The 10709-nt window shown below is 34.4% G+C and overlaps 3 protein-coding genes across 5 annotated transcripts; 1 reads left to right on the forward strand and 2 right to left on the reverse strand.

Annotated features, from left to right (window-relative positions):
- Positions 1-117: 117 nt before the first annotated feature.
- Positions 118-1102, reverse strand: Phf5a (PHD finger protein 5a). The gene is made up of 3 exons (XM_034315414.2): positions 745-1102; positions 412-602; positions 118-259 (listed from the first exon to the last, which is right to left on the reverse strand). Exons 1-3 carry the CDS (start codon positions 794-796, stop codon positions 170-172), a joined length of 333 nt encoding a protein of 110 aa, XP_034171305.1. The 5' UTR covers positions 797-1102; the 3' UTR covers positions 118-169.
- Positions 1103-1210: 108 nt separating this feature from the next.
- On the reverse strand, positions 1211-5650 carry LOC117600253 (SET domain-containing protein SmydA-8). Its single transcript, XM_034315406.2, has 10 exons — positions 4684-5650; positions 4008-4188; positions 3615-3869; positions 3132-3386; positions 2912-3065; positions 2821-2838; positions 2560-2716; positions 2089-2441; positions 1906-2006; positions 1211-1701 (listed from the first exon to the last, which is right to left on the reverse strand). The coding sequence occupies exons 2-10, from the start codon at positions 4146-4148 to the stop codon at positions 1546-1548; spliced, it is 1590 nt and encodes a 529-aa protein (XP_034171297.2). The 5' UTR covers positions 4149-4188; positions 4684-5650; the 3' UTR covers positions 1211-1545.
- A 484-nt stretch (positions 5651-6134) lies between these two features.
- Positions 6135-10447, forward strand: LOC117600256 (annexin B9). 3 transcript variants are annotated; one of them, XM_034315410.2, is made up of 7 exons: positions 6135-6293; positions 7255-7296; positions 7414-7795; positions 8242-8321; positions 8437-8683; positions 8803-8984; positions 9827-10447. In XM_034315410.2, the coding sequence occupies exons 2-7, from the start codon at positions 7267-7269 to the stop codon at positions 9875-9877; spliced, it is 972 nt and encodes a 323-aa protein (XP_034171301.1). In that variant the 5' UTR covers positions 6135-6293; positions 7255-7266; the 3' UTR covers positions 9878-10447. The 3 variants fall into 3 exon arrangements, with proteins under 3 accessions (XP_034171301.1, XP_034171303.1, XP_034171302.1); XM_034315412.2 differs by having other exon boundaries at positions 10079-10447; XM_034315411.2 differs by lacking the exon at positions 9827-10447 and adding an exon at positions 9296-9813.
- The last annotated feature ends 262 nt before the right edge of the window (positions 10448-10709 follow it).

The following is a 10709-nucleotide window of genomic DNA, read 5'->3' on the forward strand; positions in this document are numbered from 1 at the left end:
CACATTGCATGTCTTACTTACGTCATTAAATTAATTTTCTTTCGAAAAAACGTACTATTTTTTCGAAGCATCGAAGTAACAAAACAATTATAAGTATCAAGATAATTATTTATTTGGAACGTAAGAAAGGATTTCTTATATAAATTAAGTCATTTTTCAGAACCTAATTTTATCTTCTTTTAAAACCATATTTTTTTCTTTCATAGAACAGATCCGTCTTTGAACTTCCGAGATTTACGATCTTCGGACATCCGTCCCTCTGTAACAAGATTTTTATTATTATGTTAATACAGTAATAACTGATAATTGCGATGAATAATTATTAGTTTTGAAGTGTTAAAAAACTGAAACTGCACCTCGGTGTTTACAGTATTTACATTCTTTTCAAACAATTCTTTTTGTTATACTTACATCCTTTTCCTGAATCGTACATTCTTTGCAGTAATAGGCATCGGAAACTCCAGGACCACCGCAGATAACGCATCGGCCCTGGTAAGACCCGTAATTGCATTCGTCACAAATTCTAACCAAAGTACATGGTCTTACATAGGAATCGCAAATCACGCATTTACCGTCACACTTTTCGCATAATCGTCCAATAGCTGAAATTAATATTTGTTTAATTCATAAAACAATTAATTTTAACATTCTACAGTACACATAACGATAATATAACATGATGTGTAAACAATTCTAACCTAAAATTGGACGGAAAACCTAACCTAATATAAATTGAATCCTTACCGACTCCTGGTTGTTTCCTACAAAAGATTAAATCTGGATGATGTTTAGCCATATTACAGAATGATTAAAATGCTTTGAATGTCACGAAACAAATAACCGCATGAACATACTATATACTACACGTATATAACTAAATATACGTCAACACAGTCGAGGAAGCTTGACTTCGGAGGTTAAGGTTTCTTTCAACACTGTTCTTACATTATTGGACACATAATTTAAAAAATATAGTCATTGCGCCTACAATATATGCTTATTTGGTGTATTTAATTTATTGTTCTGTTATTGCACTTGTATTTTTAGCAACAAATATTCATTAGCTATTGCACAGTAGGTAATAGATTTCTACTGTTACACACTAGGTAACAAGTTTCCGTTTGTGGTAAAGAAGAACATCTTCCATGAAATATATAAATAAGTATTTTAATCTGTTAATGAACCAAAAATAAATGCCTGTAATAAAGCAAAAAAGGAATGTGATTACTGCAAAAAAAATTTCAACTCTCGATTGAATGATAACGATGAAATTGAACGTTTCATACATAAGGGTTTCTAATGACCAAATAATTATTGAAAATTGTGTGTCCATTGATTTTTTTGTACTTTTAACCGCCCTCTTTCTTGCTTCCTGACCACTTATCCAAAAAAGGAAAAAAGAAACAGACGTATATATAATAACTTTTAAGATATTCATTTTATGGCTAAACTATTTCTACCCTTATATTCTTTCCATTTTTTCTTGTATAATGACAAGTTATAATGGAGTTGAGAATATTCACATTTTAATTAATGCAACTGATTTCATGTAGAGTATGTAGATGCTATCTTACATCGTTGCAGAATATCATTTATTTTTAGCAAATTTTCCTTTGCTTTAACAGCTATTTTTCCCTCTGGAAGAACTTCTGGTTCGTATCTTAATAATTCATGAGCACTGATTAAGCATTTCTTTGATTCCTGTAAAACAGAAAGAAGACGGAATACTAATTAAAATGGAATTTGTATCTTTCAAGTATTTCAGTTACAGTATTATCAAACTGATTAATGTGTTTGTATCGTACGTATTTCGTTTTGTATAACATAACTTTATATTTTCGACTTTAGTACTAACGTATTGAAATGAGTTGCATTTGTCAAATAAAATGTATTATTTTGTTTTACCAGTAATAATATTAGAGTATCATCCTCTGTATGTCTTCTACTAAATTCTGCAAGAGCAGCATGCATTTCGAACAGAATCAATCCTCGAATTCGATTTTCAGCTGCAACGATAACGGCACACAATTATTTAATTTACTTATTGTATTTTGTTAGCTACACAGTGTTAGGTATGTATATAATTACCAGGCGCCAGTACTTTCAGTATATTGTCGAGTTTTTTGCATAATTCTACTTTGTCAGCAAGCAGATTTTCGTCGACTGCTTGCAATCCATCGTGTTGACCGATCAACTGAGCCAGGGCGATAGTTGCATCTATGTTATAAAAGTGATTTGGATGAAGGACGTTTTTGTAACAATTCAAAAATCTTTCGCATGCACTGATGTTGTTTTTCTCGATTTTTGAAAGGTGTATACCAATCCTCTCCAACGTTTCTTCGATTTTCTCGCAGGGAACAACCGCTGCACAAGTTGTACACGCATAATCTTGTTGTTTGTCACCAAGAAATGTTCTTGGTAACGTGTATCCTAAGCAATTGCTACGAATTAAGAAGATAAAATATAAGAAAAGTAAATTAGCGATTAGAATGATCGTCGTACACCCCCTTAAGTAACAAGTATACAATATCGTGGAGTATACGAATAATTATAACTTACGTTTCATTGCATTTTACAGCATCAAACATAACTCCAAATTCAGTTGGATCGCTGCATCGTTCGCAGGTGCATTCAAAATATTTAGTTTCTAGAAGGTGGTGTCTTCTGTTTACCGTACCCCATAATGGATCCGTATAACATATAGAAATATGATCTCCTACAATATAGGCTAATACAGGAGCCGCTCGATAATTCTCCTCCCTTTTTAGGAAAGGGGGATGCGAGTGAACAGGAAATTATCAAGCAACTACTGTAACTTACGTCGCTTCTTCCAGAGAACTTTAGAGGCGGCCGTAAATCATTATTGTTATTATTATTGCGATTATTATCATTCGACGCGATATACGATTACCTTTTGTGACAGGTGTGGCGGCATGAATAATTAATCCACCCCTATCGGTGAAACTTTTCGAGCAATTTGCTTTACAGTTATGTTCGAGCAAAGATGCCAATTCGTAAACTGCTACATACGGTGGATCTGTCAGAGGCACTTCGTGTCCGTTAATCTACAATAAAAAAAACCGATACATTAGAATAAGAATTAATTAATTAAATGATTGAATACTGTGTACCTGTAATGCACCGATAATTTTCATAATTTCTTCGTCCGGTATATCATCCGTTTTGAAAAATCTCTTGATAAAACGTACCAAATTCTCTGATTCTTCGAAAATAAAATTTTTTCTATTCTTTATTTTCTCGCAATGGCTCTCGAGAGACAATAATTTTTTGTAGGATTCCGCATTATTGTTTCTCAGTGATAACGCTCTTATAACATTTATACATTGATAAGTTGGATGCGGATATCCAAATTCCGTAATCGATACCTGAAATAATTGGGTTTGTGTTAGTGCAACGGATTCCCTATCACGATACGATCAAAAAGATTCTTTTTCTCCTTAGTATGGAGTTCGTGTTCCGATAACTTGTTCCTTTACACAGTTGTATGAAAAGCGGTTTAAAAAAGGATTAAATGCTTATTACTTGGATATGGCCGTATCGCAGATTCGGTATGTGATCGTTTCCCGATAATCTAAAGAATCTTCGCTAATCACCTTATCGTCTCTGCGGGAAGAGGTAAAGTCGCACTCGGTTCCGTGATCTTTGCAGTTTGAACACAGGGGCCATCCGCATTTAGTACAGGGAACCGCATTATTTTCATGCAATTCCGTGTAGCATCCAAGGCATACAGGTAGAGAATTATGCATGGGACCTGCTACCAAAGGCAGATCGTCTTTCAGAACGATTTCTCCTACTTTGATATTCCTCGCTGCCACATAATAACGACCCAAAGTAGGACTTTCTGCCAACTTTTAATATTATTCGAAATTAATTTTAATTTATTTATAAATCTTCAAATATTCGATTGCTTCAATTGTTGAACACGTTTTAGTATTCGTGTAATTTCTGATAAACGAAAGAAAATAATACAGATGGAAAGATTGTACCTTAAACGCTCTGCAAGATTGCGCATGTCTTTTCCAGTCTTCTTTCTGATGTTGCTTACTGCAATAATAAGCATTTCCACATGCACTGCATTTATGTATCGTTTCTTTTCCGCAAACTGCACAGGCGGGCTGATGTTCCATTGATTGCGGTTACGAGAAACTTTGTTTCCAAAAATCTGTGCTGTTATTTAAACATTATTCAAAGCGTATGCTCTTACTTAAAGAGCCACCTTATTTTCAGGTTTATTTCTTTATTTATAATTCGCTTACGTTAAAGAAGCAACGAGTAAAATATTATTAAGTAACAAGTTTTATTTAATGGATAGTCTGCGGTACAATGTATTATGAAAATTTCTTTTGTTTGTAGACGTAATGAACCGTTTTCACAGACAGATAAACTCTAACTGTACGCGGATGTGCTTGGGAAGAGGTTGAATTCCAAAATAGAACCTATTTATACACCGGTGAACTTATTTAATGCTGTACCCGTTATTGTGTATACGGCAAATATGGTGCGAAATTTTGTTTAGAGCAACAAACACTCATTAAAATTATACAATTTAATATACAGAAACCCTGACTTATCGAAAAAACTAAGACATTCGCAGATTGTTAAAAAGTTAAAAATATATTTAAAAAGAGCATTATTAACAATGAACAATCACGCTGTAGTTACCTATTTGTTAGAAAAAAAATTGGCCTCTAGATTGGTAGCGTTCCGCAAACTTGGTTAGGCTGATAATATGATTTCCGTTTAAAAACTGTGTAAACTTTCCAATTTCCTTGACCAATCTATCGCCTGTTTCTGACAATGCAATGCAATGCCGTTGCACGTTAAATGCATTTACGTTCTTGATACGTACCGCACCGGACGCTGCTTAATCTGCGCCGATTGGATTCAAATACGATTGTAAAACCGCTAGAACATGGCGGAATATAAAATCTGACTCGAGAAAGAAGAGTCTAAGATGCTAGATCAGGAACGCTGAAATAATTCATAGAATGTCAATGAACTCTACTTAAGAAACCTTAAAACGGATCGCTGTAATGCGGTCTTGAGCGCCATGCCAGCGTCATCGAAAGCGTGCGATGACCAAACGGCTGATTTACAAACTCTTTCTATCTTCGTCTCGTCAGGCTTGCATCCTGTCTAATGCGTATCCGTTTTGTTTGCTGCACTTTTACACGTGAAACAAAAGCGAATCGGACAGCATTCGGGGAGGCGAATTTGGTCAGGTCCCGTTAGGGTAATCCGTTAGAAACCTTTAGACACTATCCTTAGACCTTACCTTTGGGCATTCGCTTCAGAGCTTTCATGCAAGGCAAGTTCGTTACCGATAACTGTACCACGCTGAAATCGGTATGTTTAATTTATTCGTTATTTCCTCCTCGTTTCTTGGTGTTCTTTTTTATGGGAGTTTAACGAACACTAGTCATTACTAATAATCTTCTTATTCCACTCCAACATACTTTATTTTTCACGTCACCGGTTACATACGTCGACACGTTCATCGGTCGACTAGCCAGCTTACGCAGCACACGTAGTTGTTATGTCGCTTATAATTCCCTACTTTCCTGCCAGCTAATAGTGACGCACACCAAAGTTGTGTGTTCAAACGATATTTTAGTATGCTGAAACAATATCGTTGAACTTGTATGCACATATCTGTGAGGATGTGGATACGTAATTAACGTCGATAACATTATGTACTGGCTTTAGCAGTAAAGCATATCATGCGTGATATTTATAAATAGCGATTACAGTGTTCAAGAATGAATACGAAGAGAGAATTCTTTCGTTTAACGAAACAGGTACTTTACCATAGCGTACCTGCGAAAAGGGTACCATACAAAGTGTAGAGAAACTATGAGAAATAGAATTGAAATTGAAATTAGGAAATGAAATGTGTTTGAATTGCTTAATTAGGAAAAGGAATTGACTATGTATATGTAAACAATATTTGTACTGTAAAGTTAGAAGATAAATTTTAACGCGTAAAGTTGCCTTGAACGAGCAATATTGAAATAAGTTATGGAATTATGAGTCTATGAAATTCGTCGAATTTTCGCGTGAATCATGCAATTATTATCCACGTTGCTTAACCTCGATCTTTAGATCATCCGCGTACATTCTCCCGTTCGTAGCTCCCACTATTCCAACGTGGAATATCTGTGACGAGGAACGGTTTGCTTCAGTCTTCAGTTGGTTGCCAGAACCGCGCGGAACCGGTACACCGACGTAGGATACGCTACAACGATCTCACAACCATCGCTGAGTAACATTAGGTAAGAGCCACACCCAGAACGCTTGCTCTTTTATTATTACCGATCAATAGCTACGATCTTCGACCTCTTATCACGATAGTATTGGTATCTTTTTGCCTGACGCGAGTTTGTACGTGTGAGTGGAAACAAAATGAATGGTCTCGACGAATGCTGTTTGTATTAGGATATTAGGCGGTGAAATTAATTGCTTGTTTAACCGCCATAGTGGCGCGGAAATAAATCACTTCATACGGAGATGTATCGCGATACAAATCATTTTTATTAATCTTCTAAATTTATTTTTAAAAACTGAACGATCTTGTCTTTCACGAGTATAGTCGGAGTTTTTTATTTGGTTTGTAATTCATGGAATTTTTGTATAAGTTTATAAATATGTAAATTTTAATTGTGTTGAAGTTTGTTTTGATCCCATAGGTATCTTTGTTGAACTCATTTAACGATTACCTTGAATTGTATTGGGAGTATTTTCAAATCGATGACCACTACATACATCACTGTCACTATTGCTGTTCCTTTCTTCGATCACCATCATTGTTATTTTTAAGAGAATATAGTAATAGAATAATATTATATGTACTCATATATATATATCGCATTTACATTCATATAGTTCTGTGCGAAGCAAATAAAATAAGTGGCAGATTCATAGCTGCGCGTGAATGTAATTACAATCTGACAGTTACGGATGACTCATATCGTTCTATGAATTTTTATGTTTCAAATGCAGATGGAGATCATTTTTTCAACTAACATCTGGTGCAAACAATTTTTAATAGATTTATTCTAAAGACGATGTAGCGTTTGTATTAATATCTCTAAGAAATTTTATCCACCTATTTCATCGAGACTCTCACAACGTATAGCTATAGATATCACATTCGATCTTCGATTCAGTCATGTCCTTGTAAAGTATTGTAACATTGTAATTATATATCATTTCATAGAAATTAATATTTTGCAGTTGAATTGGACAATGTCGGCCAGTCAATATTATCATGTGCAGGTATGTAATTAAAATTGTGTATAGTAATTGGCACACCCCCGGGGTGTGTCAATTTCATGTTCTCTCCGTGTTTGTTGTTTCGTGACAATGTTATTTTAATGAATTTCATCGTTTCAGTGCACACCAACGGTGTACCCTGCCGACCCCTTCAATGCCGAGGAAGATGCAGCTCTTCTTCGAACCGCCATGAAGGGTTTCGGCACCGATGAACAAACCATCATCGATGTCCTTGCCCATCGCGGTATCGTACAACGGATTGAAATAGCCGATAAATTCAAAACGATGTACGGCAAGGATTTAATATCTGAATTGAAATCAGAACTGGGTGGTAATTTCGAAAAGGCTATTTTGGCATTAATGACACCATTGCCAGAGTATTACGCCAAGGAACTCCATGAGGCAATTTCCGGAATGGGCACGGACGAAGGTGCTCTAATCGAGGTGTTAGCGTCGCTTAGTAATTATGGCATTAAGACTATATCTGCTGTTTACAAGGATAGTAAGTACACATCTATGTATACGGGTGTGTTTTTTTTAAAATTTAGTATTTTTTATTAGTACATTACTAGTGTACTATTATTAGTATACACATACTAATTCCACATTGTTCTTAATTTAAGACAATGTAACATTTATCGTACGCTTCCCTTGATACTCACGCTGTGCCAATGCGTTTGTTCACGACCACGATCGAGCGTGGTTGAGAGCCAACGCTCTCGTGGTTGAGCATGCGCTCTCATTGGCCAGTATTTTTCGTTAATAATTCAAAAACAAAGCTTCAACCAAGATTTTGTTAAAGGAAAAAGTTGTTCAGAATCACCCCAGCAACCCCTCATTTCCGGGTGTTACAAAAGTTATGAAACACCCTATATACTATTTAAATCAAATGCAAACGATACACGATTGTTATACTGTAGACTAAAAAAAAAAAAAAAATTTTTGCAGAATACGGTACAGAGTTAGAAGAGGACTTGAAAAGCGATACGTCTGGACACTTCAAAAGACTTTTGGTTTCTCTGTCTTGTGTAAGATAACCTTATTGCCTAAAATCTGTAACAATACTTTATCACTCGCATATTTATTATCCGTGTTGAAAATCCGTGTATACAGGAAATTTACTTTTTAATCTTTTATGAACAGGCTAGTAGAAGCGAACACCCTGAGGTCGACGAAGAAGCCGCGATCGAGGACGCGAAACGATTGCTGGAAGCTGGTGAAGGTCAATGGGGAACAGATGAAAGCACATTTAATGCTATTCTTATTACCAAAAGTTATCCACAATTGCGAAAGATTTTTCAGGAATATGAACGTCTTTCTGGTAACTGTTTAGAAGATACTATTAAGGGAGAATTTTCAGGATCTCTGGAAGATGGGTATCTCGCAGTTGGTAAGAAATAATATCATAGCATTGCATTGTGATTAACACTGTTTGAAGAAGACATAAGTTTCTTTCATTTCAAAGAATGATAAGAGTGACGCTAATCTATGATTCCGTGTCTGTTTTAGTAAAATGTGCCCGAAACAAAACAGCTTATTTTGCTGAAAGATTGTACAAAGCAATGCGTGGTCTTGGTACTGATGATTCGACCCTGATCCGCATAATTATAACACGATCTGAAATAGATTTAGGTGATATCAAAGACATGTATCAAACCATGTATGGACAGTCGCTCGCAGGAGATATCGACGTAAGTTACATATACTTTTACGATCTTATAAATCTGTAAGAATGTTTCTGTGCTGTCATTTTGTCGATTGAGTAATCATAATGCAGGTAGACTATAGATTCTAAAAGGTGGATATTTGAGGTAATAAATTATATCTACGTATGATAATCAAAATAAAATGTCGTTATCATTTATTTACAGAAGCATTCATACTGATTTTACGTTCATGGAAATTGATTATACGCGCTATTACTCATCGTAATTCTTCGTATCTAATCACATTATTTTTTTTAACGTCTACTTTCCTCCCTATAATTTTCGATAAATTTCAGGACGACTGTTCAGGAGACTACAAGAGACTCTTGCTTACCATACTTGGATGAATACGTTTAATGTTCAACAATTTCCTGTGTTTTAAATCATACTTTAATATCGGAGATTATTATTTTGTGCGAAATTTTTGGCAATTTTAGAAACGCTGATATCTTTTTTTCTTGTTCCCTTTTATTTTTTTTAAATAGCTATACTTGTAATTAGGTACGGGTACGAGATTGCGTGTTCCCTTTTTTTCGTGTGAATTTCATCATTTACATCAAAATAAATTACTTTACTTTCCAATTAAATCAGTTATATTAACGCTTACTATGTTTTCATTGTTAAGAAGTTGTGTATTACAGCTGGATAATTAATACTATTTACAAATCAGTCAACTAATTTTACTAATGGAAAAATGCTTTTGTAATCCGCATGCATTCGCGTATTCTCCTATGTATACATATATGAACATTGATAAAATATTATGTTAGGAGAAACGTTGCGTTAACATTGCTTTAATTTATTCGGAATTCTGTTTGCATTTACAGAGTGACTGCGGCGAAGATTTTAAGCGGCTTTTGATCGCTCTTTTGAATTAAAGAAAACTATGGAAAGGAACATGCACTTACATTAATTTTATTTTCAAATTGTAACATGGCCATCTGTCTCTAACATCAATGTTAATATGTATAACTGTGTGATATAGATACTTCTTCGTGATAAATTTGCACGTGTTACCAGAAATTTGTCGTTTGTTTTGTAAATAGTAAAACGAGAATACTTGCATTTTCTCTTTCCAGAGTGATTGCACCGCTGAATGGAAAAAACTTTTGATCGCGATGCTGAATTAAGAATTCGCTTTAAAACCATTCAATCAAATGCTTAACGATAAATATTTGAAAGATTGCCGATATTACAAGTACAGGATGATGTACAGAGACGCCGTGAAATAAATCAGAAATCTACAAATCAAGCTGCAAAATATCAAACGCTTTGGAATTTCCAGCAATGTGATCTTTGATAGATATTATGGATGTAATAACAAGATTGGTACAAACAAAAATTTAGTCGGCAAAAACATGAAAACGTATTAAGCATAACCGGTTCGCTCCGGTTAATGTTATTTCCTAATGTAATCTCGTTTTTTTATTCTTTTTACTTTTTTTTTTCGTTTCTAACACTATTGATTCAACATTCCGTATTTTATATATTATTTATTACTAATTGTTATTTTTGCAATTGATAATAAATCAGAATAAAAAATTATGGTATAAATCTGCATAATTTTATTTGAAGGAAGAATTTAAACAGTGTTGTTAGAGTAAGATTGAAAATTATTAATTGACGTATAATATTTTCTTATATTTTATAAATAAAAATCTGATAACCGTAAATAAATAAAAGCAAAGTAAATAAGTAAAGCAAAGCTTC

Source organism: Osmia lignaria, chromosome 15 (assembly GCF_051020975.1).
Source record: "Osmia lignaria lignaria isolate PbOS001 chromosome 15, iyOsmLign1, whole genome shotgun sequence".
Taxonomy (NCBI): domain Eukaryota; kingdom Metazoa; phylum Arthropoda; class Insecta; order Hymenoptera; family Megachilidae; genus Osmia; species Osmia lignaria.

Excerpts from the sequence above, each read along its gene's own strand:
- Phf5a (XM_034315414.2), bottom strand. The coding sequence starts at position 796 with ATGGCTAAACATCATCCAGATTTAATCTTTTGTAGGAAACAACCAGGA. Across the intron at positions 603-744 it reads TAGGAAACAACCAGGAGTCG|CTATTGGACGATTATGCGAA; the intron begins GTAAGGATTCAA and ends TATTAATTTCAG. Across the intron at positions 260-411 it reads GTACGATTCAGGAAAAGGAT|AGGGACGGATGTCCGAAGAT; the intron begins GTAAGTATAACA and ends ATCTTGTTACAG.
- LOC117600253 (XM_034315406.2), bottom strand. The coding sequence starts at position 4,148 with ATGGAACATCAGCCCGCCTGTGCAGTTTGCGGAAAAGAAACGATACAT. Across the intron at positions 3,066-3,131 it reads AAATTATCGGTGCATTACAG|ATTAACGGACACGAAGTGCC; the intron begins GTACACAGTATT and ends TTTTTATTGTAG. Across the intron at positions 2,007-2,088 it reads ACTGAAAGTACTGGCGCCTG|CTGAAAATCGAATTCGAGGA; the intron begins GTAATTATATAC and ends TTATCGTTGCAG.
- LOC117600256 (XM_034315410.2), top strand. The coding sequence starts at position 7,267 with ATGTCGGCCAGTCAATATTATCATGTGCAG. Across the intron at positions 8,684-8,802 it reads AGATGGGTATCTCGCAGTTG|TAAAATGTGCCCGAAACAAA; the intron begins GTAAGAAATAAT and ends TGTCTGTTTTAG. Across the intron at positions 8,985-9,826 it reads CGCTCGCAGGAGATATCGAC|AGTGACTGCGGCGAAGATTT; the intron begins GTAAGTTACATA and ends TTGCATTTACAG.